Source organism: Grus americana, chromosome 20 (genome assembly GCF_028858705.1).
Source record: "Grus americana isolate bGruAme1 chromosome 20, bGruAme1.mat, whole genome shotgun sequence".
NCBI lineage: Eukaryota > Metazoa > Chordata > Aves > Gruiformes > Gruidae > Grus > Grus americana.
Genome location: NC_072871.1, coordinates 12,320,988 through 12,348,734, shown reverse-complemented (window position 1 = coordinate 12,348,734; position 27,747 = coordinate 12,320,988). Strand labels below are relative to the sequence as shown.

General features: G+C 53.0%; 1 protein-coding gene across 6 annotated transcripts in view; it reads left to right on the top strand.

Moving 5' to 3' along the window:
- NTNG2 (netrin G2) overlaps nt 1–24,144 on the top strand; it is a 54,304-nt gene extending 30,160 nt beyond the window's left edge. For 2 of the 6 annotated variants that reach the window (XM_054849083.1, XM_054849082.1), the window contains exons 4-12: nt 6,153–6,325; nt 8,141–8,167; nt 10,100–10,222; nt 16,460–16,534; nt 17,771–17,836; nt 18,339–18,413; nt 19,967–20,134; nt 20,589–20,723; nt 21,071–24,144. In XM_054849083.1, coding sequence (XP_054705058.1) covers nt 6,153–6,325; nt 8,141–8,167; nt 10,100–10,222; nt 16,460–16,534; nt 17,771–17,836; nt 18,339–18,413; nt 19,967–20,134; nt 20,589–20,723; nt 21,071–21,294 — 1,066 coding nt within the window. In that variant the 3' untranslated portion in view covers nt 21,295–24,144. Of the gene's footprint in view, nt 1–6,152; nt 6,326–8,140; nt 8,168–10,099; nt 10,223–16,459; nt 17,879–18,338; nt 18,686–19,966; nt 20,135–20,588; nt 20,724–21,070 lie in introns of those variants that run through there. The other 4 variants (XM_054849084.1, XR_008580041.1, XM_054849086.1 and 1 more) reach the window with 4 other exon arrangements.
- Nucleotides 24,145–27,747: the final 3,603 nt, after the last annotated feature.

Below are 27,747 nucleotides of genomic sequence, written 5' to 3'. Positions count from 1 at the left end.
TACCAAGAAACCCCGAGAGCTCCTCCTTCCCCCAGACACTCGTGACACTTTGTCAATAGCCGGAGACGGATGCCCAAGGTCCTATTACCTGCTTCTGGCTTCGGTTTGTGAAGGTTTTTATTTCCCCTCCGATTTTGTTGCCGAGCTGTGTCCGGCCCTGAGCGGATAATAGAATTTCATCGATAGACTGAGAAGGTGATGTATGTTAAAGCACTTAATATAAAGAGACTTCTACAGGAGCCCAAATTCAATTTGGCCAATGAACTCAATTGCAGGCATTATTGCATTCCAGGAGAAAGACCAAGAGCATTTATACACATTACTCTGCAAATATTTATGTTCACGTATCCGTGTGATGTCCTTTTCACCCTTCCTCCCTTCTGTTGCCCGACCCCCTAATGGGGAAGTTTGGTTTCGTGTTTGCTTTTTAAGACAGCTTTGAATGTAAATAATGTTCCACCAGTCAGCAGGATCTTGACAGCTGGTGAGTGTCAACTTATTTTAAATAAATAGCCTCTCGGATGGGAACAGCCAGCTAGCGTGCTCTCCACTTTGGCATCTTTTAAATTGTCTCCTCTTTGTAACCCAAACCTCCAATCATTTCGAAGAGCAGCGGGGAGGGTTCCTCCCTACACACAACCAAAAGTGAAAACCCGCAAGGAAAAAAAACCCCGCTCACAACATGTCCCTCTGACCGAACCCTGGGGGGGGGTTTTTTCAGTCTGCAAAAAGCAGCAAAACCCAGAAGCCTCTCTACCTGGTTCAAGCAGAAAGAAACAGCGAGTTAAAATGGCTTTTCCTCCCCCTTCAGCCCCTGGACCGCAGGCTCAGTTACGCTCCCAGCCCTGCTCCTGGGATGAATGAGCTGCCATCGTCTTCATCTTCATCCCTTTCAGCCCCGCTCCGTCCACTGGCGATAGCGAACCTCTGCCAGAGAGATGTCCCAGCAAGGCGAATCCTAATGTCACTGTTCTCCGCAAAGGGATGGTGCTTCTTCCGTGGCCCAGCCATTAGGAGCTATTTTTACCTGCTTCCGCACGCACAGATGGGCCAGAAACAATCCAAGCTCAGCGCCCGTTATGCTTTGCCCAAAAGATTTGCTCCCTGCTTTTGCTGAGCTGCCAAAACAGTTTCAAAGGAGCAGGTAAAAAGCGGGTAAGCCACGGCCAGGCAGCTGCCGGAGCGTGCTGCGAGCAACGGCTGGGGATGACAATAGAGAGATGGAGAAGAGTTATTCATGTTTCCCCGAGAGCTGAGATCAGTTGAAACGTCGTTTTCCTCGGGGACAGAGAGGAAAGAGCTCCCTTCAAACACATCGTCCCATGAGACTCATTAAAGGCTCATCAATTACAGTGAGAGCAAACAGTTCAGGGGAAAGCTATCATACGCCTTCCTTCGGATGGCAATCATTAGCAGCTCTCCGCTGCGCGCTGCCGCTCCCCAACGCCAGCGGAAAGGGAGCAGGGGGGCACCACTGCCAAGCCAGTGATGGAGGGAAAGCGGGAGCACGGTGGCCCGGGAGCCAGCAGAAGGGGAGCGGGTCTCCACAGCATCCCTGGGGCCATGCGGCCGTGCAGTGGTATCCTCATGGTGAGCACAGGGTGGAGATGAGAGCATGAGGTGGACTGGAAGGAGACTTGGAAGGGAGATGGTGGCCCACTGTAGTGGACTTCTGGTGCCCCCTGTCCTCACCCAGGCTCTTTTTTAAGGAGCTTGGGGCAAGGCAGGATTGGGCCATGGCAGGAGCTGGGTGAAGGGTGCACGGGGATGGAGCAGCTTTCTGGGTCTCCACGCACCGAGTGGTTCCTCCAGCCCTACCCAGTACAGCAGTGGGGTCACGGCGTCAGGCCCGAGTAGGGGGTGCCAGCACCCCAAGGCCCATCTGGCTCAGCCCCATGGGGAGGGACAGGGATGAAGAGATGCTCCGTGCCTTTCTCGGCCTTACTTCCCTGCTCTGCAAAGTGGGGTTATGGACAGAAAAGAGGTTGTAAAACGCATAAGGATCCTTGGAAGGAAAGCACAGGGCTGGGGTGGCTTTTTAAAATTATTTCAAAAGTCATTATTAATGAAAGCTCAGGGACAGGGGCTGCTTTCCCACGCCCAGCACGGCTCCTGCAGCTCTGCGGCACTCACCCCCGCCTGCACCCCCTTTCAAAGCCTGCGCACGGGCATCTCCTTCCCTCGCACGCGGGCTTGGCGCCGGACGCCTCTCCAACCGCTCGCTGCTGTGACCTCCAGGATGCTGACTTGGAGAAATGCAGGGATGGCAAACTGTTCTTTATGGCTGTAAAAAAAAAAAAAAAGAAGAGGACACTTTCCTGTAAACTTTCCTTGGCGTTCCAAGCTCCGTGATGTTCCCTGGTGGAGGCATTGGCAGCATCAGCCCACACTGCACCACTCTGAGGGAAGGCAGCAGCTGAACGACCTGCACTAAAATAAACTCATAAATACCCCATCACGCAAACTGTAGCATCTTGTGCCACGCGTTGCTCCGGCCACTTTTGCTGGGGAATGGTGTGAGCCAGTTTCTGTTTAATGCAAAACGCAGTTGTGAGCACCTACTAACAGCCCAGGGCAGGACTTGGGTGTCCCCGGGCCATGGAGGGTGCTGCGGGTGCTGTAGCTCCCACTGGGTGTGTGCTGGGGCCGCTCTCCTCCGGGCTGTGCCCCACCACGGCTGCGTCCCACCTGGGCTCTGACTGCTCGCCGAGAAACAGCACCATCACCGCCAGCCTTGACGCACGAGCTAGAGAGGAGAAACGCTCCCGGCTCTTCAGATCTCCGTCGGAGCCGAAGGGACCGTGTTGCAGCCGGCCCTGTGCTGGAGCAGCCCCGGGACTGGAGTGGGGCCGTCGCTGCCTTCTGCGGGACACAGCGCAGGCGTCCGCCCCGCTGCTGCTAGTCAAGGCTCATCGCTGAGTAGCTCCCAGCCTTTCCCTTCGCCCTCTCTGCCCTGCGGTGGCTGGCGGCCGAGGCAGCTGAGCGGAGGCAGGCAGGACTAGCAGCTCCCACCCAGGGGACTGGGCTAATGTCATTTACTCCAGTCTCCACCAGCTGGATCTCGGCTGGGGAAAGACGTTGTGCGCAGACCGTCGGCGGGCGCACGTCCTTGGGCTGCAGGCCCAGAGGAGAAGGCGGAGAAGCCTGACGAAGGGGTTAAAGCTGAGCCGCCGAGCACGAGCAGCAGGGAGGCCCGGATGCAGAAACCTTCACACAAAATGGGGTTGGCAATCGGGGCTGGCTGACAGCGCTCGGCTGTTCGCTATTAAATAATGCAGCCTGATTGATTGGGCTGAAAAGTGCTGTGTTGCGGGGTCAGCTTGCTGGGGTTATAGTTCTCCGCTTAGATTGATGATCCTCAAAGGTCGAATTCAGAAAGCAATTCCCCGGTAAAATTGATCCTTTGGATAACAAAACTTTTGCACAGTGGCGAAGGGCTGAACAGCGAGAAATATAAGTGACCTGGGCACAGGTGGGTGGGGTGACCGGCTGCCTCTGCTTTCTCTTTAATTAATTTTCCTTGTTTACACCGATTAGGAAGCGAGGGTCTTCTCTGGGAAGAGCAGTGCGGTGGCTGGGGAACGTCCCTGAGCACCATCCCGTGCCCGTCCCACTGGCAGGGCAGCGTGCGGGTGCCTTCGCCGGGGCAGGAGGCGGCTGGGGGCTGTCCCGGGAGCTGGTGCTCGGCTCCCAGCCCTCCTCAGCAGCAGGCGAGCAGCGTGCGTGTGTACGAGCAGGCACGTCCGACTGCCTCCTGCACGCGTCTGTGCCTCGCTCTCCCGGTAGCAAGAAGGCTGGGTCCCCCTGCTTGCCGGAGGTTTCGTGGCTGGAGCCAAATTAACGGCAAGCGGGTTTCACCCTCCTGTACGGCAGCAGCTGGGAGCCGGGAGCAGCACCCCGAAATGGCTGCGTGGGATGCCAGGAGCAAGGGTGTGCTACGGGCAGAGGGAGGTGATGGAGGCTGCCGCAGGCAGTGGTCCACTGAGCCCGTGGGCTACTTGTGAGACTGGCAGGGTCAAGGACGGGAGCCAAGTGCTACCCTCCACATCATCCCAGACTTCGGAGAAAACAAGGGGCGTGCCAGGCCCTGCCGTCCTTGTATCCCCTCCCCTGGGGCCCTTAAGCTGCCCCTCAGCTGGATTTTAAGGCTGTGCCCTCAAGCTGGCTCCCGTCCCCTCGCTCCCACCAGCAGTAGGAGGGAGGAGAGCTGCAGCTCCCAGAAGCTGTTGCTCTGATTCAGCTGGACCCAGAGTGGCAGCGGTGAGGCTTTGACCTGCTTTAACCCGCTATCTTGCTGCTTTCCTCCCGTCTGCTCATTTTGAAGTGAGAGAAGGAGGCCGTGCTGTGTGGACGCTGAATAATTCAGAGTCAGGCTCCGCAGCAGCCCGGGCTGGGCATCGCCTCTGCCAAAGGGCTGGGACGGCGCAGCCGAAATCCTTCCTCACCAGAGGCAGAGAGGACATGGAGCAGCTGAAATACGGCATCCCTCGAGTGCAGGTACCAGCCAAAGCCGCTTCCTTCCCCTGGACACTCGGATTCACGGCTTGGTCCCAGAGCGCTGATGCTCGGAGGCTGTTAGTGCTTTCAGCCGTGACGCGGCATCTCCAGCTCTCGCTAACACAGAGATTCAAGCGGAGCATGCTGAGTGTGTCTGCCTCTGCTCTGTGGATCACATTTTCTTCCTCCCTTTTAGAGAATGCAATATTTCCTCCTCTGCTTGGTCAGAGACAGGGCAGGGCTGTAAGACGCGGAGAGAAACCATTCATCCAGCTTACGCTTAGCCTCTGAGTGAGGTTTGCTAGAATTAAGGACAGGCAGGGGAGGGGGAGAGGAAAAAAAAAAAATCATACGTGAGGTCAGCTTATCCAGCCATGCGTGAGGACGAGCACAGCAAAGGCCTCACCGGGTCAGGCAGGAGGCTGGGGAGCATCTTTGGGGGCTCCAAGGGAGAGGGGCAGAGGCACCGGGAGCTGCTGGGCACGCGTGATACCGGCAGCTGGGATGGACCCGGCTCACGGCTCCCAGCCTAATCCAGGTTGTTTATCCCAGCACAGAGCACGAGAAGAAGCAGGCCATGGTTCCTCTCTCTCCTCTGCAAGCAGTTCATTCCCCACAGCTTTGCATCTCTTGTGCAATGAGCTCAGTAAAACGAAGCACTGCCCGATCAGCCGTCTCTACCCGTTCACATAAGGCACAGCGTTACTGTTTTCAATGGTTCTGCTTCTGAGGATGTAAATTATTGCACAAAGCAGTGAAAAAACAGCGGGCTGCGTTAGGGATCCACTGTCTGGAATGAAATGAGAGGTTTTAGTCCCCAAAGTCTCTGTCTGATGGCCTCAGCTCGGGCCCGGGAGTCACTAGAGCCACATGTGAGTTATAGGCTCAGCCTCTGCACAAGTCACCTCTGGAATCTGAGCAACAGGAATTATTGTGCACAGAGATAATTATTCCCTGCATACTGCACTACAGCTCATTAAAAGTTTGTTAATGTTTGCAAATTGCTGAATAGTGGTTTTCGTTGTTGCCTTCTCTGATGAGGCGGGGACTAAAAGGCAGATTCTGGTGGTGGCTTGTGCTCCGTGTTATTTTGGTCACAGCAGGCTGGGGCTGCGCGGCACACAGGGAAGAGGGTTTGTGTTGTGCAACTCCACATCACAGGAGAAAACACGCGTGATTGTAGCACGCTGTGCAGGGGTCAAGGGGCTGAGTCCCACCAGCGTTAGCCATGCTCCTCCATCGAAAGCCCGAGGTTGTCCTCTGCCTCCAGGTAAAAGCCTCCAACTGAGCTAATCACCCAGATTTCTGTAAGAGCCTGAAATGTGTACGAATCCTTCCTGGAGTCTCAGCTGGAGACGTTGACTTACCGTTAGACGGGCTGTGCTACCGCAGTCAGATGGTGGGAGTAAAGTATCTCCTGTCTTGGAATAGAGACGGCAGATCCGCCTTGGGCGAGAACGTGGACATCGTAACCCCAGCACCAGATACCCAGGGAAAACAGCTGAGTTCAGCGAAAAACTCCCACAGAAAGAACAGGAAAGGGGTAACCGGCCCAGCTTCACCTCTACGTTTTCATGCACATGGACAGCACTACACCGGGGCAAGGAGGAGTAGCACTAATACCTGACAGCTCTTCTCCTGTCTTCCTCTTCCAGGTGTAAATGCAACCTCCATGCTAACCTGTGCACCTTCAAAGAGGGCAGCCTTCAGTGCGAGTGCGAGCACAACACCACGGGGCAGGACTGCGGCAAGTGCAAGAAGAACTTTCGCTCCAGGTCTTGGCGAGCAGGATCCTACCTGCCTCTCCCCAATGGGTCCCCCAACGCATGTAAGTAACCTGCAGTGAGCCAGCCCTGCCCGCACTCCCACCTTGGGCTGCGCGATGCCCACAGATGGGAATGGATTCTCATCTTGTCCTCCTCCATCCCGAATCAGTGCGTAGCTCTGCAGGATGCTCAGCTTTCGAAAGGGAAGCAGGTATTTACCCATGTCTTGGTACACAGAGATATGAGAGAGGATCTGGGTGGATGCAGAGGTGATTTGTTGGCTACTGGTAGATGAGCGATGAGTCCAAATGATGGTCGAGAATAGGAAGGATGACCTTGGGCCAAGATACAGGTCCATGGCTTTGTGACAATGCAAATTACTGTCCTTTGAAGAGGACATTATTTAGCCACAGTAGAGCACTGGCTTTTAAGTAGTCCACAGGCTCAGTGCTGGCACTGCTCAGCTGCGGGAGTGCAGGTTGCTTTCTGGATTGCTTTCTGGATCCCGTTCTGTGTATGTTGGCATTTCGGGCAAGCACTGCGAGCTGCGGTCCCTCTGCGCAGCTCCAGTCTCATCCAATTGCCTGCTGGAGCAAGGCACTGACAGAAGCAAAGGTGCGCAGACAAGATGAAGGATGCGTACCCACCATTGTTCGAGCGGGGGAATTGGGCTAGGAAACATCACAGATGGGCCAGTTTCTCCTGGGTTTCTGTCCAGTCCACGTTAGCAGACTTGTTTAAATGTCACGGAGCCACAGTAGCCACTCCAGCCTTTCAAGCAGCAGCTTTGAGCATTACCAAAGAGAATTTTTTCCCTCCCTCCCCCCAAATTTTTTGAAAGATTTATGTGCTTTAAGATGATCAAAGCTGAAATTCAGGCTCCGAAGGCCATGACGGGAATGTTTCGTGTGTGCCAGGGCTGGTAGATGAGCAGGTTCTTTGAAAGGGAACGAGCTTGTCAGCTCCCACCAAGCGGCTGCATTGCTTCAAAGGAGCCTGGGAGAGTTTCTGGTGTTGACAGGCACAGACATGCTGTTCTCTCTTTTTCCCTCCCCTCCGTTCCTTGTGTCTCTTCCTATTTCTCTTTCTCCTCTGCTCTTTCTTCTCCCATTCATCTCTCTTCCCATCTGTCACTCAGTCTTCTTCCTCCCCCCAACCCTGACTCTCTCTCTGTCTCTTCCTCCTCCCCCCATCAACATCTTCTTCCTCTGTAACAGAGGCATTTCTCTGAAGTCCTCTGCTCTTGGTGGTCCTACCTCTTCCATCACCGGTCCTGTGCTTTAAGTTCATGCGAAGCTGAGACTTCCCATGATTCATCCGCTTGTTACAGCCGAGAGACCATGGCCATTAGTTTCCTGGGTTCTGAAAGCCAGAAGCTGGTCCTTGGATGGCCTTGGACTGGCGGGTTTGAAGCCGGTGGCTTTGTGGCATCCTGTTGAGCGAGTGCTGCAGTGGGAAGGGTGTTCAGCCCTTCTCGCTCACGGAGAACCGCCCTAGGTGCAGCAAGCTGGTTCGGCAGCTACAGTTTGTACTTAGCAGAGTGAACCTCAGAAGATGTGCTTGTCCTTTGCTGGACTTTAAGGGCAAGTCAAGGAAATGGTTAACAGAAAAACCCATCAGCAAGGACCGCGCTGGTTTTTCTTCCCTAGGTGAAAAGCTTGCGATGCCAGGACCCCAGACAGCGCTGCCTGGTCACCTCTGTGGTGTGACAAAATCAGATTTTAAGATGTTGCAGCAAACTGATATGCCTATGAGCAAGAACCTTGCTAATTAATTACTGTTCGGTCCCATGTCGTGTATCTGTTCGATCTTCTGCTGGTGTCAGAGCCGATGGCGTCCTGCTTCCAGTGACCGGGCTTCTTCTTGTTTTTTTCCAGGTGCAGCTGCGGGCTCAGCCTTTGGCAGTAAGTAAAAACATAACTGAAATGCTGACATTTACCACCCCGGTGCATGGTCCTTGCGGATGTTGCTAGGAAAAAAAAAAAATGGTTATTTTTCTGTCCATTATCATTTTCCAGGCAATAAGTCTTCCCTAATTGTGCTTCATTTTCTGTCCTGTCAAAGAGTCTTATATTTTCTTCCTTTGACTTCAGTAGCCTCATTTTGCCTCTTCCTCTGGCATGGTTTCCCCCCATGAGGTTCGTTAGAATGGCAGCCAGAAAGGAAATAAAAAAAAGACTCTTCAAAACCATCAGTGCTCGCTGTGAACTTTCCCCCCCCAGTATTGCAGACTTCTGCTCTGAGAAGGAGCTGGGTTTGAATTATTTGGCACAGCATCCAGTCTGGGTCACCTTGGGCTATCGATAAAAAAACATATATAGAGCGTGTGTACATCTGTATGTACACGTGTATGTATATGAACACGTCTGTGAAGTGTCGGCAGCAAAGACGGTAGAGCTCAGCGGGGATTTCTATTGCAAGATTGATGGTATGATAGCACTCCTTATTTAACAAAGCTGGAGGTAGTTTGATATCAAAGAGCCTTGAGTTTTGGGTAAGCAGAAGCCTGGGTTTGAATTTTGTAGCTCGGAATTACCCTGCAGAAGAAACAAATCGGAGAGCTGAATGAATAATGAATTCTTTGGTTTGCAGGCAAGCGGAAAGAATTGGAGGAGAAATAGTTTCAGAGAAATGCAAAAGCAATTAAGAAAAATGCACCTAATTGAAAAGTGGAGGATGGGTTTTTCTGGGTAAATTAACCATATTTAGATTTTAAGCAGTTAAATTTAAATGGTTAAACATTTCAGTAAAAATTAAAAGTCTCCCTTAAGTAATTTAGGGTTAAAAAAAATTACATGTTTTAACAGTCCAAAATATTCTTTGCTTTTCTGGTCAAAACCATTTTGATAACTCTTTTTTCCCCCTTAACAGAGCTTGGCATCCTCAGTGCTACCTTTGTTTCATCGGAAAATGTTTCCCGTCACATTTTTCTGCTAGGGAGAAGCTGGGGGGGGATGCTGGGAGCGATGCGCAGGAGGTGGACAGGAGGGATTTGTGTCCAAGGCCAGTTAAGGAGAGATTATTTAGCCTGCACAGGAGACTAGAAGTGACCTAAATTAAGTATTTAAACTAGCTCAGGGCTATTATGAAATTAAGCATGATAATCTGCATGAAGCAGTGGGACAAACGAGGACAGGAGGGCAGCAGGTGTAAGTTAAGTAGGAATTTGTGTTCCGAGTGTTATTTTAGTTCGGGCTGTCGTGGCGAGCGGGGGGGGGGCACCGCACCCGGGAGCGCTCCTGCTCAGCTCCGCGGGGGCTTGCCGACGGTAAGCCCTCAATTCATTTGCCCTGCTGAGTGAAGGGTGCCCGTGGGCATGAATACATGCCGACGGTACGGGTTGGTTTTGGTGGTGCCGGGCAGTTCGCTGCCTGCGGGGTGGCAGAAGGGGCCGGTGCTGCGTGCGGGGCTGGGTGGGCAAGGCTCTGCCGTCTGGCACGGAGCTGTCGGGCAGTGGAAGCTGGGGGCTCCTCTGCACCTCCCGCCCACTCTTCACCCCATCTCTGCCCAGGCAGGCTTTTGTTTCCCCTTTTTAGCTTAATTGGCAATTAGTTTATGATAGAGCTGTAAGTATTTAAGCCAATATCTGCACCAAGAGAGTAAGCCGATACAGCCACAGCGTCCGGCCCCTGCACACACACGCGCGCGCGCTCGCTGCATCCAGCGTCATCAAGCCGCCATCGCCTTAATCCTCTCAGTGCCCCGGTTGTAACCGTGCTGAGAAATCGGTCACCAGTTCAGCCCCAGCAGCAGCCGCCTCAGGGGCGTGCGGGCTGGCAAGGAAACCCTCTGACCCCCCCAGTAAGTGCCTCCCACCTCTTCTCTTTGCTTGCTAGCGAATGAGCGACCGCAGCGGGTTACCACCACAAAAACCACCACCGCAACAACGCCCACCACCACCACAACTACAACCACCAGCACCAGCACCCCCCCGCCTGCCACCAGCGCCACCCAGCCAGGTGGGTGCCACGCTCCTGCCTCGCTCAGAGGGCCAGGACTCTGCCACCGGGCTCCTCTTTTCGGCTGCTTCCCATCCCAGCTCCTCCGGTGCCGTGTTGGTGGCCCTGGTTATCTGCTCAGTAGGATGATAAAAGGACATGGATAAAAATCACCCTGACTCTGTTCACATCTCCCGGCCCCCGGGCAGTCCTGGTTTGCTTCGCTCTCTACTCCGTCCAAGGACACTTTGACAAGTGTAACACAGCTGGGAGCAAGCCTTATGGTCCCTGTAAGCAGGGAGCCAGCCACAACGGGCCCACCTCAAAGCCAAGAGACAACCACATGGGTTGACATCCCCCCTCAGCAGCTGATCTCACTCTGCTGTCGCTCTGTTATCATCAGGGCAGCAAGAAGCAAAGCCAGGACTGGGGAAGCAATGCTTTTCCCTTTTTTCTCTCAATTTTGTTTTTTTAAAAAGAAAAGGTTTTCAAAATCCATCCCTTCTAGAGCCACTTGGCAACGTTGTCCTGCAGAGGGGCGGCACGGCTGCCAGAGCTGCTCTCCCGCAGCTCCCATCACAAGGCAGGGCAGGAAAGCAATGAAGGCTTTACTGTCCCACTGTAAAATTAAACCACGTACCCAGACTTGCCTAGCTGGAAGAAGAGGATTGTACCCGGTCCTGCTCTATCCCCGACCTCCACGGGCGATAGCAGAGCGGGCAGGAGAGTTGTGCCCACTGTCCCTGCTGGGTGCCGCTCACAGAGTGCAGCGGGGCTGGGTGCTGCTCTGCCCCTCCGGCCCCTCGCTCAGGCGGGGAAGCTTCCCCGTGCTGCCGCGACGCGTGAGCCGCCACCCCCTGCCACCCGTCAGCAGACGCAGTGCGGCCGCAGGCTTCGCTAAGCCGTGCCGGGGACGGGACATCGGGTCAAGGGAGAAGCTGGCTCTGTCCTTGCTGGCTCTCCCAGTCCCACATCAAGACCTGCTGCCTCGGGGGCAGGTTTCCGAGGGCAGAGCCGCACTCTAACGTTGCCCAGGCGGCCGCTGTACAAGCGGCGAGGGAACGTGTGGGGCTGGTGCTCACACATGCCACAAACACCCTTTCCTAATTTCTAAAATCACCCCGTGGAGGAAAACTTTTGTCCTTTTTCTGCGGGTTCCTCCTTCCCTCCCCCCGTGAACGGCATTCACTTGTCTTTTGGAAATGAGCAGATAAAACTTAACAGCAGGATTTTTTTTTTTTTAAAGCTTCTCATGGGGGAATTAGACACGCATTCCTCCCCTTGCCATGCTTTCTGGGCCTGATATTTCCCAGGAGGACGTTTTACACCCACAGTATGTTAGTAACAGTCTGTCTGGGGGAGCTGCCAGAAGCCAGTCAAAGGGATGAGGAAACTTGATTGCATGTTTATGCAAATATAGATATATTCATGGAAGTACCCTGCTCAAGTAGTTAATCAGGAAGCCGAGGGTTTAGCTCCAACCTCCATGGAGTTGGAGTGACCCTGGGGAAATGAGTGCAAGTCTCTGGTCTGTCGAGAAGTGCTCCTCACCCATGTTGTCCACGAAGTGCTCCTCGCCCATGTTGTCCACGAAGAGCTCCTCGCCCATGTTGTCCACGAAGTGCTCCTCGCCCATGTTGTCCACGAAGTGCTCCTCGCCCATGTTGTCCACGAAGAGCTCCTCGCCCATGTACACGAAGTGCTCCTCGCCCATGTTGTCCACGAAGTGCTCCTCGCCCATGTTGTCCACGAAGAGCTCCTCGCCCATGTTGTACACGAAGTGCTCCTCGCCCATGTTGTCCACGAAGAGCTCCTCACCCATGTTGTCCATGTGCAGGAGGAGGTTCACCCACCACCCCTGCCCAGAGCTTACACCATCTCCATGGCCCCAGCAGGGACAGGGGATCACATCCAGATCTGCACCACACGCTTGGGGTCATTTGATTTTTATCCATGCTCACCTATAGCAACATCTTAGGTCTATTTTTTATTTTTTGCAAGTGCTGTGTACATGTGGGTGGTGTGTTTAGTGTCTATCTGGTGTATGATTTGCAGCGCTCTGCCTCGCTTGTGTCATACATCTGGGGCGGGCAGGAAGACATCTGTGTGGGGTTGGGGGGGCGGGTAGTCTCTCCTGCCAAACTGCTCTGAGGGATCTGGGAGACGTCATGCACTTTGGGGTTTATTCCTTCTCCAAAGCCTGCTTCCTGGGCAGAGAAAATGCTTTCACAGTGCTTTAATTGAACGATGGCAAGGGACAAAATAAATATATCACGGTCCAGCCATCACTTCCGTGGCTTGCTAGGGGCAGGGCTGAGTGCTGAGCTCCTCACCTCTGTCTAGGACCCCTCGTCAACGTTCCTGCAAGAGGCAGGTTTCACCCCAAGACAGCGTGCCTGAGGATGGAGACACTCCCTGGAGGGGCTGCTCCAAATGAGAAGGTGGTCAGGGCCTCCCAGCAGCTCAGGGACCTGCTCTCTACCTGGGCAGCATGCTGGGGTTGATGCCAAAGGTCCATTGTGTGCCTTTGACCAGCAGCAGTGAATCAAGCTACAGCCTAATTCTGATCTGCTGGCCAGAGACGTTCCCCCCCCCCCCCCAAGTCCTGCAAAATCTAAAGTCTTTCTTTAAACACCATGACATCCCCAAGGGGCTGTGAATCTTACTCGCTTGGACCTCAGGGGAAACACCTTGCTAAGGAGACGACCCTTTGAGCTCCTGGTAAGATGCCCATTTGCAGTAGATGCAATAACTTGGAGTCCCAAAGTGAGATACTGCATCATTACCGCCCTTCTGAATTTTAGAAGCATTAAACAAATCCCCCCTTGCTTTAAAGCCAGCTCAGACAGACATTAAAAAAAAACCCAAAAAAGTCCTGTTAGGGCCCTGCCCCATCCCTGTGCTGTTTCACCCTCTAATTTATGCAATGTCTTTTGCCCTCTGAATTTTTCCTTCCCACCACAAGCAAGCATCATCAGACCAGCCTCTGAGCTCGCTGCCTCTGTGCCTGTGAGAGAGACACAGAAAAAAACAGGTATTTAAAGCCAGACCGACGTGTTTTTCCCTTCATGCCTCCGCACACTAGTGGGTAGCAGCAAGGCAGAAAGCAATGTAGCACGTAGGCTAGAGGAGTAGATTAGATTTGGGTTGTCTCTGGGTTGCGTGGATCTGCTAGACATCTGCTTCCTTTGGCTGCTCGTGATGTTTTCCATGGTCAAGGTGGAGCTGTGGTCATGTTCGTAGGATGCTTTTGTGCCCGGTCGCCTGTCGTGCAGTGAGGGGGGGCAGAAAAATGAGGTTCTGGGCAAGGTCTGCGGTCTGAAGGCAGTCAAGGCTGCCAAAATGGGTAGAAGGAAGGGAAAACACAGAGTTACCCTAAGGAGGATGAATTAAGTGCTATTCTCATTTGCCTTCTGCAGTTCTGTTATTTCCAAACCTTCCTTGAAGCCTGTCAAATTCTTCCTTGCCATTTGTTACATTTTTCCCACGTTCAAAATAAGCAAAAAAAAAGCTTTTTTTTTTTTTTTTTCCATGTTTCCATTCTCCCCACCCCGTTTGTAGCCATTTCAGCAGTGCCAGTTCACCTCTGGGGGGAAAAGAAAAACAAAACCGACAAACCAAAAAACCCCAACCTGATCCCTGCTTGATGGTTAAGAGCTCCAACAGAAAGACGGCACCGGGAGCCTGCCTTTGTGTAGGTCCTGCAGAAACAAGACCCCGTGTTTATGTTTCAGGAAGGACTTTTTCAGGGTCCTTCCCCACCGCTCCAGCACTGCTTCCCCCAGTGGTTTTTGCTATGAAGCATGAGGTCTTGGTTCAATTTATTCTGCTTCCCCAGGAGCCCACCAAGACCAGCGGGGACCGATACGAGCCCCTCGTCCGAGCTGCCCAGTGTTTCCCATTTGTATGAACTGGGTCTGGGAGTGAAGCGTGTCTCTCCCGCTCCTGAAATGTAAAACTGTCCATTAACATCCCAGAGCTACAAGGGAAAGGTTCTCAGGATAATGAGCATTAATAATTTTCCTGGCTCTGTAAATGCGATTGAGTGGAGGTGTATGTGAATGACTAAAAAGCAAAATGCCTTCAGGGCTGTTTTTTATTGTGACTCTAATTAAACCCTTGCCAATTTGCACAGGGCTTTTTTCATATTCTCTTTAACACCATATTAATATCAATTGGTTTCCACTTTCCAGCTGAAAAGGACAATGTCTATCACCTTCTCTTAGAGCTTGTCATTAAAAAAAAATAATCTTTTTTTTTTTCTTTTTTATTCTGCATTGTTTATCATCCCCTTGACGAGGCTGGGAAATCACATTTCTCTCCTACTCGGGTTTGTCCTTTGAAACTTGGCAAGGATCGAGAGGTTTTTTTTTTTTTTTCCCCTCCTCCTCCTTATGTTACACAACTGGAGCTTGAAATTAATAATACGGCTTTTAAAATTTCATTCCTTGGTTTGTTTTCTAGCAAACCTGAAGATTGTCACCAATATTGAGAAGACGGGGAGGGGTATGGAGCCAGTGGGGGTGATGGTTTGCAGGGAAATCAAACAAGTGATCTATAAATTTCTTGCTGGTTTAATTTCTCTGCAGTGGCTTGCAAATTCTTTAAACCTTGGTATTTCCAAGGGAAGATCAGAGCCTGAAGGAGGGCCTAGAAGTTTGGATTAGAAACCAGGACTTCGTGCCTCCCTCCTAAGACAGCCACGCTATTTCTCAGTTCCATTGTTTCAGAGCAGGGAGGGGTGCAGATCGGTCGCTGAGGTCCTTACGCAAACACACGAGCAAAACGCCGCGTGTTCCGCAGGGCTGAGAACGGGCAGCTCAGCACACCGCTGCGCTCCCGCCCTTTGCATCGCCAGGGCTGCCCGGCCCCTCCGGTGCCCGAGGACGTGCCAGCTGCCCCGCGCCGGCACTTGCACCAGGCGGGCACAGGGGTGGGTTGGTTCCTGGCCCCCCGCCGGAGCGCTGCAGAGCTGCTCGCTGGCTGCCGGCCCCCCAGCGCACCGCTAACACAGCTCTCCCTTTGATCGCTGCCAGACTACACCGGCTTGGCGGCGGCTGCCCCGCTGCAGGTGGGCTCTCCCTCGGCCAAGGCTGGTCCAGGAGCAGAAGGTAGGAGACGTGTGGCTGCGCTGGGTCCTGCCAGCAGGTTCCGGCTCCCGACGCTCGGCAAAGGCGTTAGTTTCTAGTTCTGCATCTCCATTTTCCATGCGTCTCTCTCCTCCGCCCGCCTGGGAAAAAGCTCGGGGCTTGTCTGTGCCCTACGCGCAGCTGGTGATCTGGTGAGGCTGGATTGAGCCTCAGGGTTTAGTCGTACACATGAAAGATGAGGATGGTAAGTGGTAGAAGAGATTGTTCGCAGCTTGCTGCTGGGGTGAACAGAGAGGATCATGGAAATCCTGTCGTCTCCCGAGACCGGAGTCTGTTTGTAGAGCAGAAAAACTTTGTAAATAGATAGGCCTGTGTCGTTTGTAGCATAGATGCCGCCTTATGTATTTCCTTGCTTCAGGTCTCCCTCGTGGCTGCCTAAGGTGAGCTGCTCCTGGCGGGAGCCTGGGGAGGCTTCACGCTGGCTGTTGAGGCTGAAGCTTCTCCTCCTCAGGGTTCCCACCAGCACACACGCTTCCGCAGCTGCCGGTTGGTGCTCAGCTCCCGCTTCCCACCCGAGATGCCTGTAGCTCACTCCAGCCGCGGACGTTAGCATCCCTTCCAGTGCAGGACACAACAACTGCTGAAGCGGGGCCCAGGATACAACCCAGTGTTTGGAGATACTCAACGGGGGGGCAGAAGTTGAGGCTCTCTGGAACTGTTGTGCTTTGGGGCCTGCCTGGCCTCACAGAGAGGCAAAACTATTTGATGTAGTAACAAGAGGTAGGCCTACACCATGGGCGTCAGTGCCAGGGGATGCTGACAGCCGAACAAGGGGGGCTTCTGATTCTTGACAGTGGTCTGCAGATTTAGCTTCTCTCCACGCTTGGGCAATGTAATGACCACACGCCAACACTCGCCTATCCAGCAGCTCCCCCGCCCTTCCCTTAGGAGTACTTTTTCTGTCTCTCTCCATATTTAAAGACTCTGATTTCCAGGAGACTTTGTCTCTTATTCCTGTTTCAATACATCCTCAACCCCAGATACGGCTCCACCAACCCACCCTAGATACCTGCCTAGAGCTTCCAGTGTCCCTTTGCCACCTTTTTAAGCAAACAAGAGGGGGATCTGTATTAAATCTGATGTTCTCTCTAATTGATGCCACCATAAGCTGTTCAGCGCCCACCAAACACAGCAGCACTTGGACCCAAGCCGAAGCCTCCAGACCCTCCTGAGAACATTCGAGGTAAGGCCATGCCCATCCCCAAAGACAGGGCAGGACAGGTTTCTCCTCCATTGCCCGTGGGCCAGGACAACCCACCCATCCTCAGCATGTCCCATCATCATACAACCTGCTCTCCTACTCAGAGGGTCCAGCTCAGCTCAGTTCTGCTCATCCAGCCCCATGGAGATATTTTTGGGACATATTTAGGGCTAGGATGGCTGCAGGGGTGTCCTGGGGACCAGGAGAGCCCGTGGGCACCTCAGCTGCTTTGGGAAGAGGCTGCTTGCCACAGGGTGAGGGGCACGCACCTTTTGCCTCCCAAGATTAATTGCGCTGATCAGCTGTGCTGGCCCAACAGGGCCAAGCCTTGTTAGTGGATCACCCTGCTCCCAACAGCCCGTGGAGCCTCCTCACAGCCATGGCACAACCATGGGGGCTTCTCCACAGCGATAGGGCCACCTGCAGCACCCACTGCAGAAATGTGGGGCTTTGGAGCACCCTGGGGACCCACTGAGCTGCCCCACTTCCCTCATGGCAGGGACAACAGGCCTCATTCCCCCTGCACCGTGCCAGGCCGCTGCTGAGCGCCCATGAGGAGAGGCCACCATGTTCCCTGCTCAGCCATCATGCCAGGGGATGGAGGAGGCCATGGTGGCCGAGCTGGGTGGCCTGTCATAGCCATGGAGGCTGGAGAGGCTGTGCTGGTGCGGGAGGGTCTGGACATCCCGCCAGCCCACTGTGGGACCAGGGGAAGCCATGGAGACCTGAGGAGGCCCCAACACCACAGCAGCCTCACAGATGGCATCAGAGGGCCCTGAGCCCTGGGGGTGGGGAGCACGGCTACCTCCTGCCATCACTCACTGTGGGGATGTGACCATCACTGGTGGGACGGAGCCTGCAATGCCCTGAGCGCCACAGCACTGTGCAAGGGCTGGTGCACCGCAAACACCAGTGGGACCCATTTCCAAACACCCTGTGGGGTCTCAGCACTGCTCAACCTTGCCGCTTCCTGGGGTTACCAAAGCACAGAGCCCCCCATGCACCAAACCCCATCAGCTCGATTTGGAAGCAGCTCCCAGCGCCCCGGTCATTCCATGTGGGACAGGGGTCTGGCAGGCAGCACAGCCCCGAGGAAGCACCATCCTGGCCAGGGCAGCTCCTTACCCTGAGGGACTATCCCAAGTCAACCATGCTGGGCTGGCCCTGGGAGCCCTCTCCCCACCACAGCACTCAGATATGTTTTATCCTCTCACGTAGCGGCTCCGAAGAGCAAAGCAGGGCGCACAGCACACACTGCAGGCAAGCGGCACGGGAAGAAGCCAGGTATGTTCTGGCAGGGACAAGCTGGGCAGGACCCTATAGCAAGCCCTGGCAGATACCACCTCCATAGCGGTTGTGCTCTTAGCTCTACTCCTAGCAGCTATTTTGGGTGCTGGTTGGCGTGACCTCCATCAAACTGAAGCCATGGCCAGTAGATTTTTATTTTTCTAAGTTGTTTAGACTTGTAGATCCTTATCCTAAACAACCTGATTCAAACCACTGAACGTGCGTAACGGGGGGGATGCGTGAGTAGCAGCTCTGCCTCGGCCCCTGGCTCTGCACATTGCAGTAGCACCGTGCGCTGAGTTTTTCACGCATCAAACTTTGAGGAGGGGAGAAGAGAAATTTAGCAGCTACCAGCTGTCTGGTGCAGAAATAGATGCCGACGCTGCCAGAGCGGTGTTCTTGGCTCGGCATTGTTCTCGTAGCAGAGCTGCTCGCAGTAGGGTAGGACGCGGAGTGGTGCTAAGTGGCAAGAAAAAGCGTGTGTCTGATTTTCCTTAAGCATCCTCAAAGAGCTCAAAACTCATCCGGCTCAAACCAGACTCTGGCCCAGCGGCTCCTATTGAAACATATAAAGGTAAGAGGCGGAAGCGCGGTGCTCCAGAGCTCCTAGTCTTCATGCAGGCGACGTGGTCCAGCAGCCTCCGACATGGAGAAGATGGGGAGGGTTTGCCGATCCAAGTCATGGCTAGCTGTATGTAGGAGTGCATCCCGAGGGTGAAACCACACTTGGGAATTGCAGCAGCCAGAAGCATTTAAGCTGAAATTCTTTGGATATTTGTAGAAAAGGCAGAAGTTGTTTCACAGAGGGTCAAGATCACAGTGGACTCTCAGCTCCTCCTCAGGCAGGTGTGAACCTTGGGGAAACCTCTGCCCTGCTCCATCATCCCTGATCTTCATTTCACTGAGACAAGTCTCCTTCTCCAGTCGCATGTGCATGCCAACCCACATCCTTCCCTCCCATCCCTCTGCCATCCTTGAATGTTTAATGCTAGAGCTTGGACTAAAACCCCAGCTCCAAGCCTCTCTCCTCCTCTCCAACGGCTGGGGAAGATCAGACCTGGCTGACTCTGTCTCCACTCACGTTATCGCCTGCCCATGCTGGCTGGGACATCTCCTGACCAGGACAGCTGGGCCGCAAGGCAACTAGGGTACCTCCTCTCCTCCTGCATTATACTTTTAAACTCCCAGAAAGATCCAGCACCCCAAATCTAACACTGCAAGGTAGTCATCATCCCGCCATGGTAATAAAAAGCACACACAAGAAGTAAGTAAACAAATTCCTCTGGCTACAAATTAAACCCAGCTGGTTGTTTTCTAACACGCGCCCACAGCTGAGAGAGGTCAGCCCTGAGGACAGGAGCAGTGCTCAGACAAGTGGTAGTGGCATCTCCCACCCTACAGCGGCCTTTGCAGGCGGCCCTGCGCTGTGCCTGCAGCCCTGGGTCAAACCCTCATGCACTTGTCCACTATGTTCTGAAGGACCCCATGCAAGCCACATTTCCTTGCACTCATTTTAAGCATTTAACCTGAGAGTCGCCATACCCCACAAGCAGCTTTGATTTGGGAGGTACAACAGCAAGGGGTATGCTGAGAAGGGACACAGAGCGGGGGAAGCCAGAGAGGCAGCGAGGTTTTACCTGGACACGCAGCAGCTTTGACTTTATCCAGGGTCTTCCCATCACTGGAGGATCTGCAGCCCCACCAGAACCAAACCCAGGCATCAAGCTGGGCTCTGCTTATTAACAAGGCAGCTCTTTAATTAACACCTGACTCCCCTCCACAGCCCACTGCCTGCTCCCATGATTAGTATTTCCTTAAAGAAATTGTGTCCTGGGACAGCTGGGAGCTGGCTCCTGCCTCTCCTCACCCCAAGGGGACAGAGCACCCTGACCCTGCTCTGCTCTCTGAGCAATGGCTTCCAGCCCAATCCCCCCGTGGCAGCGAAGAACAGCAGCTCCTGTGTGCACTCATCCTGCCCAGCCCACCTCAGCCCTGTGTTAGCAGTGCCCATGGTGCTTCACCCAAGCAGGAGCCTCCTCCAAAGCTTCATCGCTCCTCTCCTCTGCTCGGTGCGAGGGAGGGTGCTCCCGGCCCAGCTCCCCAGCTCTCTCCTCCTCCTCTCCGCAGATTGCGAATGCTACGGCCACTCCAACCGCTGCAGCTACATCGACTTCCTGAACGTGGTGACCTGCGTGAGCTGCAAGCACAACACGAGGGGCCAGCACTGCCAGCACTGCCGCCTGGGCTTCTACCGCAACAGCTCGGCGGAGCTGGATGATGAGAATGTATGCATAGGTGAGAGCTTCAGCGGCCTCGGGCTGATGCGACATGACATGGGATGCCTCATGCGGGACCTCGCTCGATGGGGTGGGCTTCAGTTCGGCCCCTCTCCAGAGGGTGATGTGTCCACCTGCGTGCTCCCCAAGGACAGCAGCCGTTATGGTCACTGCAGCCTGCCAAGGCATCTCTTCCCTGCAAACAAAGCCCAAATGATATCTTTCCAACTTGATTCAGATGCATTGCTCTATCAGGAGCTGCTCAGCTCCAAGGGAGGGGTGGTCTTTGCACCCACGGCTGTTTGCACTGTTGGAGTCTCTCATGAAACCATGCCCTCCCAGCCCCTTGGTCTCTAGCAGCCCTCCCGTAGCACGCAGGCAGCCTCTCCATGGTCCCCAACACCTCCCTTGGGGCATTAGTGGACCCAAAGCCCCCGGGCAGGGCAGGCACTAACAGCCCTGTCTTTGGCCAGAATGTAACTGCAACCAGATCGGCTCCATGCACGACCGCTGCAACGAGACCGGCTACTGTGAATGCAAAGAAGGCGCCACGGGGCCCAAGTGCGATGACTGCCTGCCCAACTACTACTGGAGACAGGGCTGCTTCCGTAAGTGCCCGAGCCAGAGGGACAGAGGGAGGTGTGAGATGGGCCCAAACAAGAGGGGGATCTTTAGCACCGCCTGCTCGGGTGCCCCATGATGTAGGCGCCCCAGGGCGTAGGGTGAGCAGACTCCAGGCGTTCCTCCCTCCAAAATGACTTGATAGCTTTGCCCCTGGGGTTTGCAGCCCCCACTGTCTTCCTCTGGCCTTGGGGCTGCTCTAGTGCTATGAGGGTTGAATAATTTAACCCCTAGGAGCTAGAGAAGAAAGCCAAAAGCTCCTGGTTTCTGCTGCAGTCAAGGGTTTTAACATACCTCAAACTGACACCCGTATACCTTCCCTCCTATCTCATAGCCAACATCTGTGACGACGAGCTCCTGCTCTGCCAGAACGGCGGCACCTGCTACCAGAACCAGCGCTGCATCTGCCCTGTGGGCTTCAAGGGGGTCCTGTGCCAGCAATCCAGGTGCGAAGCCGACAAAAAGGACTGTGACGGTGCCCCCAGCGTGTGCAGCAGCCTCAGCACCACCCTCCTCGGGGTGCTCGCCCTCCAGCTGCGCGGCTGGGTGGACCTCTGAAGCCGCGGAGGAGGGAGCCCAGCCCAGGCACGTCGCCCGAGGGACCTGGGGAGACTAAGGTACCGGGTGGCTCTCCCCACCATCTCCTCTGCCTTCCTTCACGCTAGGACTTGCGCAACGTCTTTTGGTCCACTTTCCAAGCAGAGAGGTATGCAGGAAATCGGGGGCTGACTCCTGCCCACGAACCCATCCCAGCAGCAGCCGGGGTGGCCGCAGCGCAGAGCCGGCTGCCGAGCAGCAGCACGGGGACCGCACCAGCCTGTGCCGGGGCCGTGGTCCCGCAGCCCGGCGGGGACGTGGGGCCTGCCCTTCCCTCCGCACAGCGACTCTCCTTCCCTGCTCCGCACAGGGCAAGCTGGGGCTGGGGCCACTGCAGCCCTGGTGAAATAGTGCCGCGATCCAAGGGATATTTTTTTTATTATTACTTTATTTACTTTGGTATAGGCTGGGGTGTTCTTTTTATTTTGTCCTCTTCTTAGTGTCCTGTTTTGAAAGAGCCTGTCATGCCAACTCCAGAGCCCCATAACACAACAGGCAGGGGAAGGGGAGGGAGGGAAGGGGGGACTCTGGTCCATCCTTGCTGCATAGTCCCACGTCCCACCATCAGCCTGGCCATGCACATACTGTTGCCTACAACTCTAGTTGCTGCATTGATTTTGTATTTTCATTGCTGGGTTTTGTTTTCTTGCACTTATGGAGAACGCAGGGGCCATTAGGCATACGGTATGTGAGAAGTGCAGTGTCTTATCCACACATTTCCGTATAGTGTATGGTTCAAATATTACTTTTTTTTTTGGTAGAGACTTATTTTTGTTTGGACTAAATGTTATAAAAGAACCACAACTTAAAGGGACACGTTACCATAAGCATTTGATTCTGGTGTATCCTCCTCCAGTAAAGCGACTATCAACTGCTGCTTGATCACCACGTTTTCCTTTCTGTGTGCACAGTTAATTACAGGTAAAGACTTATTTTTTGATTCACAATGTCCTCCTGTGTTTTCTGAGTCACTACCACGGTGCACCACATGGTGAGGGAGAAGGGAGGGGGAGAGAGGTTGGCTCATCACTGAGAGCTGTTAATTATTTCTCCTAATTACTTTGCTGAACCTAGGTTAGACTACTAACTGTAGACAATGCACACAGCCTGAGTGATATATTAGGCACCGGTCTTGTGTGGAAAGGCCATTTCCAAATGAGCCTGCGGCAGGAGAAGGCTGCCTAGTCCAGGTTTGCTTCTCCAGGGGGACCCCAGCTGTTCAGCCCCACTGCAGCATCCCATGGAGCTGGTGCCATGATGCACCTTTGCAGGAAAAGCTGTTTGTTTGGAGTATCTTTAAGCAGCCACAACCCAGGACTTCAGTATAGACCTTGCAGGGACTAGATCAACTCATTTAACGCTTATAAGCGTGCTGCTATCAGAGGAAGTGTTTGCAGTCAAGCACATAAACGAAAGAAGGAGAAACCAGAGACAAGAAATGTAACTCAATCAGAACAGGAACATCATGAACACAAGAGCTTTAATTTTGTCATGTCCAAAGATTTACCAAACCAGGAGCTGGTTTGAGGAGTGGAGGATGAGAAGATGGGAGACACCCCCACCTCCAGCTCGTTCAGTTCCGGGCTAATTCTCTTGACGAGGGCGCAGCCCCGGGTCACCAGCCCAGCCCTGCCCAGCCCTGCCCAGCCCACGAGCCCCACGCAATCCAACCTCGAGCCTCCACTCGCATTCTCAGGTCTGGTGTCCTCACCAGAGTGCTACTCCAAGAGCTTCTCTATCGACATCTGTTCTGTTTCAATGCTGCGTCTCCGTGGTCTTCTCTCTACAGCTCATCCTGCTCGGGGGGCCTGTGCTGGGAGCAGCCCACCTTTCAAAAGCGCAAGAGCCCGCAGCGTCTGCCAGCCTAACGCTGCAGATATCGCGTACACAGCCAGTGCCACCGAAATGCAGCCACCTCCACGGAGAGGGGCAGGGAACTTGTACTTCAAAAAAGGAGAAGAAAACAGGAGTGAAGGCACAGGATAGGTATTGTCACATCAAAGAGCAACACAAAGAAATCTGGTGCACATTTTGAGCAGCGTTTAACATCATGGAGGAAGGTCACGTCTTAGTTAATCCACCATAAAATAAACAAGGGTTAAACTCAGCCTGCTGAGATTTGATCTTTGAGGGAGCGGGCTGGCACAAGCATTGCCTCCCTTTCTTTACTGCAGTCGGTTGCTGTCTGTTGTTACTGACACTTGCCACTTCTTTGTACCTTTCTGACTGCAAAATATTTAAAATCCTCATACGTTACTGTTCTTACAAGTAATAGCATAGAACAGACTGTAACAAGATCAAGATCTCTAATGGCACTTCTAGAAGGTGAAGCAACATTCTCCTTTCTCTGCACTAGTGTTTTTCTCTAGAATATTAGATTAAGCAACAGAAAATTTACTACTTCATAAAGCCATATCACAGACAAACTCTGCACCCAGCAGATTCCCTGCAAACGCACACTTCTACTGCAATGCAAGCAGGAACGGGCAAAACAACAGCACTGAATTCTCAGAGAAAATAACCTCAGAAGCGCACAACGAAGCTCAGAACAGCCCAGGCATGAAGACTGCTGAAGGTGACAGACCACTGCACTAGATCTTTTTTGGTTTGAGGGATTTTCTCAGTTGATTTGGGGGTTTTGCTTGTCTGTTTTTAAGATAAAACGTCACTGGCTTCCTAACTCAGCTCCAAAGATGGCACCACCTCCCTGTGGACCCAGAGTGCCAGTAATGTTCAGTCCTGGACCTTCTTTAACCAAAGCCCAGTGAATAATTCTGTAACTTCAACCAGAAGTCAAAAGCTGTGGTACTAACCCCCCTGCAGCTATGCCAAAGGACACCTGAATAATATTGAAGATGATGGGTGGGGAACAAAACCAAACCAAAAAAAGTCTACCTCCACACTACGTACACCATTCTTAGGCTCTTACTGGTTGTGCAGAAGCAAAGCCCTCTGTGAAATATTAACTGCAAAGGACAAACACAACATGCTTCATCTTGCAGAAGAAATCAGATGGCCTTCAGGCTGTGAGCAAGAGCAGAGCCAAAAAAGGGAGTTCCTGACTTCCCTCCTGCAGCTCTGCCTGCAGACGGGGCAGCACAGCTCATCTTCAGTCTCACGCAAAGCTAGCCCTGCGCGTCGGAGATCAGGACGGCACGTCGCCTGTCCAACAGTGCTGGAGAACTTGCAGTCACAGAACAGAAACCACTGCAGGAACGAAAACAAAACCCTCACACAAGAAACTTAAACTTGGTGTTTAAGAGAATAATTGAAAGCTGCTGAAAGCTTCAGCACTGAAGACCCATCAACTGCAGACATCTGTTAGCACACAGGCGTCGACACGAAGAGAATAGAGCATTATTGAAATAATACAGAAACCATCACAGCAAGTACCCGCAGATCCCAAAGTTCATCGTCTTTAAGATAGAAACATTTGTACATCAGTTAATGCCTCCAAACGGGAGAAGTTGTCCAATGAGCTTGATACTTTACTTGTGGAAAGGTTAACCAAAAGGTACTTCTCTTTCCGAGAAAAGCCACTTGCGCTCTTTCAAGAGGTTTCCACGTGTATCCTTGTCGCCGGCATTCGATTCATTTGAAAAAGTTTTTAAATTACACTTCTGTCTGCAAAAAAGTGACCTCTTTGAACAGTACAAGTAGAGCTTTTGATTTTTTTTCTTGTTTACCTCAAATTCTACTCTGATTTTAACTATTTAGAGTACTGAGAAATCTATATAAACAAAAGCCCCAAAGCAACACAAACCTGCCTGAGGCGACACCGCTGCGGCCGGGCTGAGTCCACATTCGCCAGGTCAAACGTTAAGCCTACAGTCCCTGGGCGCTGGGGACGGGGGGCGGTGGGGGGGTTCCATTGGCACTTACCAGGTGTGGTATGCGTGGCTTCTAAAGATGAGGAAGCAGAAATCTCAAGAGCGATTTGTGCAGAGCCCTGCAGAGGCTGGAGTAGTGAGAGAACCAACACTTTAGTGGTAATAAAATTAACTAACTGTCTCACCAACCAATTTGGTTCTATGATTGGCTTTTGTGGAAAGTTCCAAATGTAAATAAAACAAAGTATGAAGGGAGAGCAGAGCTGCGTTTTGGAGAGATTCGTGTCGCCATCTCCTCAGCCCTCCTGGCAGGGAGTTGGAGAATTTGGTCGCTATCGTGCAGAAATCACACGCTGACTTGAGACGCAGAGAAGAGCCTCAGACGATCCCAAAGGCTCCTTTGTCATTTTGATTCTCCAGGTGTCGTAACAAGTTTCACTGCAGGGTGAAACGTGCGAGGAAAGCCTGAACTGACCCATTTTTACCGCGTGACTACCTTCGCTCCTGGCCAGCTCCAAAAGCTCCATCCCGACCCCGCTCTGTGCTGTATTTCAGGGAGTAAAACAAAGGGAGGGGAAAGCGATGGGGTTTCTCTGTAGCAAAGGGAGTTCCTGCTTGACACCACGGTGAAATCGGTGACAAAACTGGACAGCCGCAGCAGCGTAGCCTGTCAGGCTGTGAAACAGTTTTAGACGTTTTCACACTACCAAATGTAACGTGCACTCAAACCACCTTCATCTTCATTTCTGTCACTATTTGCCAGGGAGTTGGTGGCAAATTAGTCGAGGCCTTCGCAGACGGGTACGTATGGCTGGAAGGTCTCATGTGTCAGCGATATTCGATGTACGAGGCTGCCTAGCTTACATTTATTTGCACTAAAGAATAAGGCATTGGGCTCCTTTCCAAGCATCTTAAAAAGACAAGAAAGGAGACCTTATAAATGAGTCCGGAATGGACCCGTTGTGGCAAGAGACTGTATTATATCATTAACATTATAAATTCCATTTACAATACAGCAGTCATTTCATCCATCATTTATTCATGCAGACTGGAGAGAACGTCTTGCATTTTTAGGACCGCAGTTCTGCTTATCCTTGATATTGCTACAGTCGCCGGGCTGTGAATGAACAGCCCAGCTCCAGGTGTTGGCTACTCCAGTCTCTCCCTCCTACAGACAAAAATAAACCCCAGCAGCTCACCACACTGCAGTAACTAAAAAAAACCCCCAAAAATATGTCTCGACTCCGAAATCACTGGGGTTCCATGTCATTTTTTGGATCCCAGCTGGGACTGGGAATGTTGTTTACCCTCCATCGATACGTTTGGTCACAAGTCGGTAGTTGCTGCGGAAGCGCGCGCTGCTCGGCGCACAGCAGGGCTGGGGGGCCACTTCCATTTTATGGGCTAGCACGAGGAAGAGGCCGAGCGCTTTGCCAGTCAGCGCACCTTGCACAACTGGGGCTCCCAGCTCCTGTGCCTCCATCCTTTAGACCCTGCTGCTGATTAGTTACTGCACTCGGAGTAACTAATCTCGGAGGCAGCGCTGCAAAAACACGCCGCCCCACCAGCGGTACCAGCACAGGACGGGTGAGAGCAGGCAAAGGACGGGGAGGAGAGGCTGATTTTTCACCGCTCCCAGCAGCGTGGCGCAGCTCTCACGGCTGCCGTTCCCAACCCAGAGGCACCACCAGCTCTCAGCATTCCTCATCCCCTACCACCACGCCGAGGCATGAACACCCTCCCTGCTGCACTTCCCAGAGGGGGTTCGCGCTCCGGCAAACGGCCGGTTTTTCTCTGCCAGGTCCGCAGACGGCCGCAGGTACAACAGGTGAAGTCACCACTACGTAAGCACAGCACGTGTACAATGAAACATAGGTAAGAAAAACTTACTAAGCAAGTTCCTGTTTGGAAATCATCTTTGTAAACATGACTGTGGCTTGTTCTCACATTGCCATAATTTGGAGTAATGACACGGAAAACAATTAGAGTAAACCTTAAAGGAAAAAGGAATAACCAGAATTATACTCTGCCTTTACCGGAAAGCCTATTTCATAGAATCCCAGCCTGGTTTGGGTGGGCAGGGACCTCCCAGCCCACCCAGTCCCACCCCCCTGCCACGGGCAGGGACACCCTCCACTAGCCCAGGTTGCCCAAAGCCCCATCCAACCTGGCCTTGAACACTGCCAGGGAGCCAGGGGCAGCCACAGCTTCTCTGGGCACCCTGTGCCAGGGCCTCAGCACCCTCACATCTGATCTACAGCTCTCCTCTTTCCGTTTCAAACCCTTACCCCTTGTCCTGTTGTTGCCCTGTTTCACAACAAATTTAAAAAAAACCAAACAAACTTTGAACAAAATATAGTCCAACGCTCAGAAGTTTTCCCTTCCTAATGACATCAAAGACTAACAGTACCAGAGAGGGAACAGGTTTTGCACTGAGAATTAAACCACCAAGCTTGCGGGAAGCATGGGAGCCTCTGTATAAAAAAACCTGACCGCTGCTTCTTCCAAAGGTTTTTGGCACAAACTCCAATTAAACTGCTGTACATAAAGTTGTGTTGAGTATGTTCTTTACTGATTTTTCTTT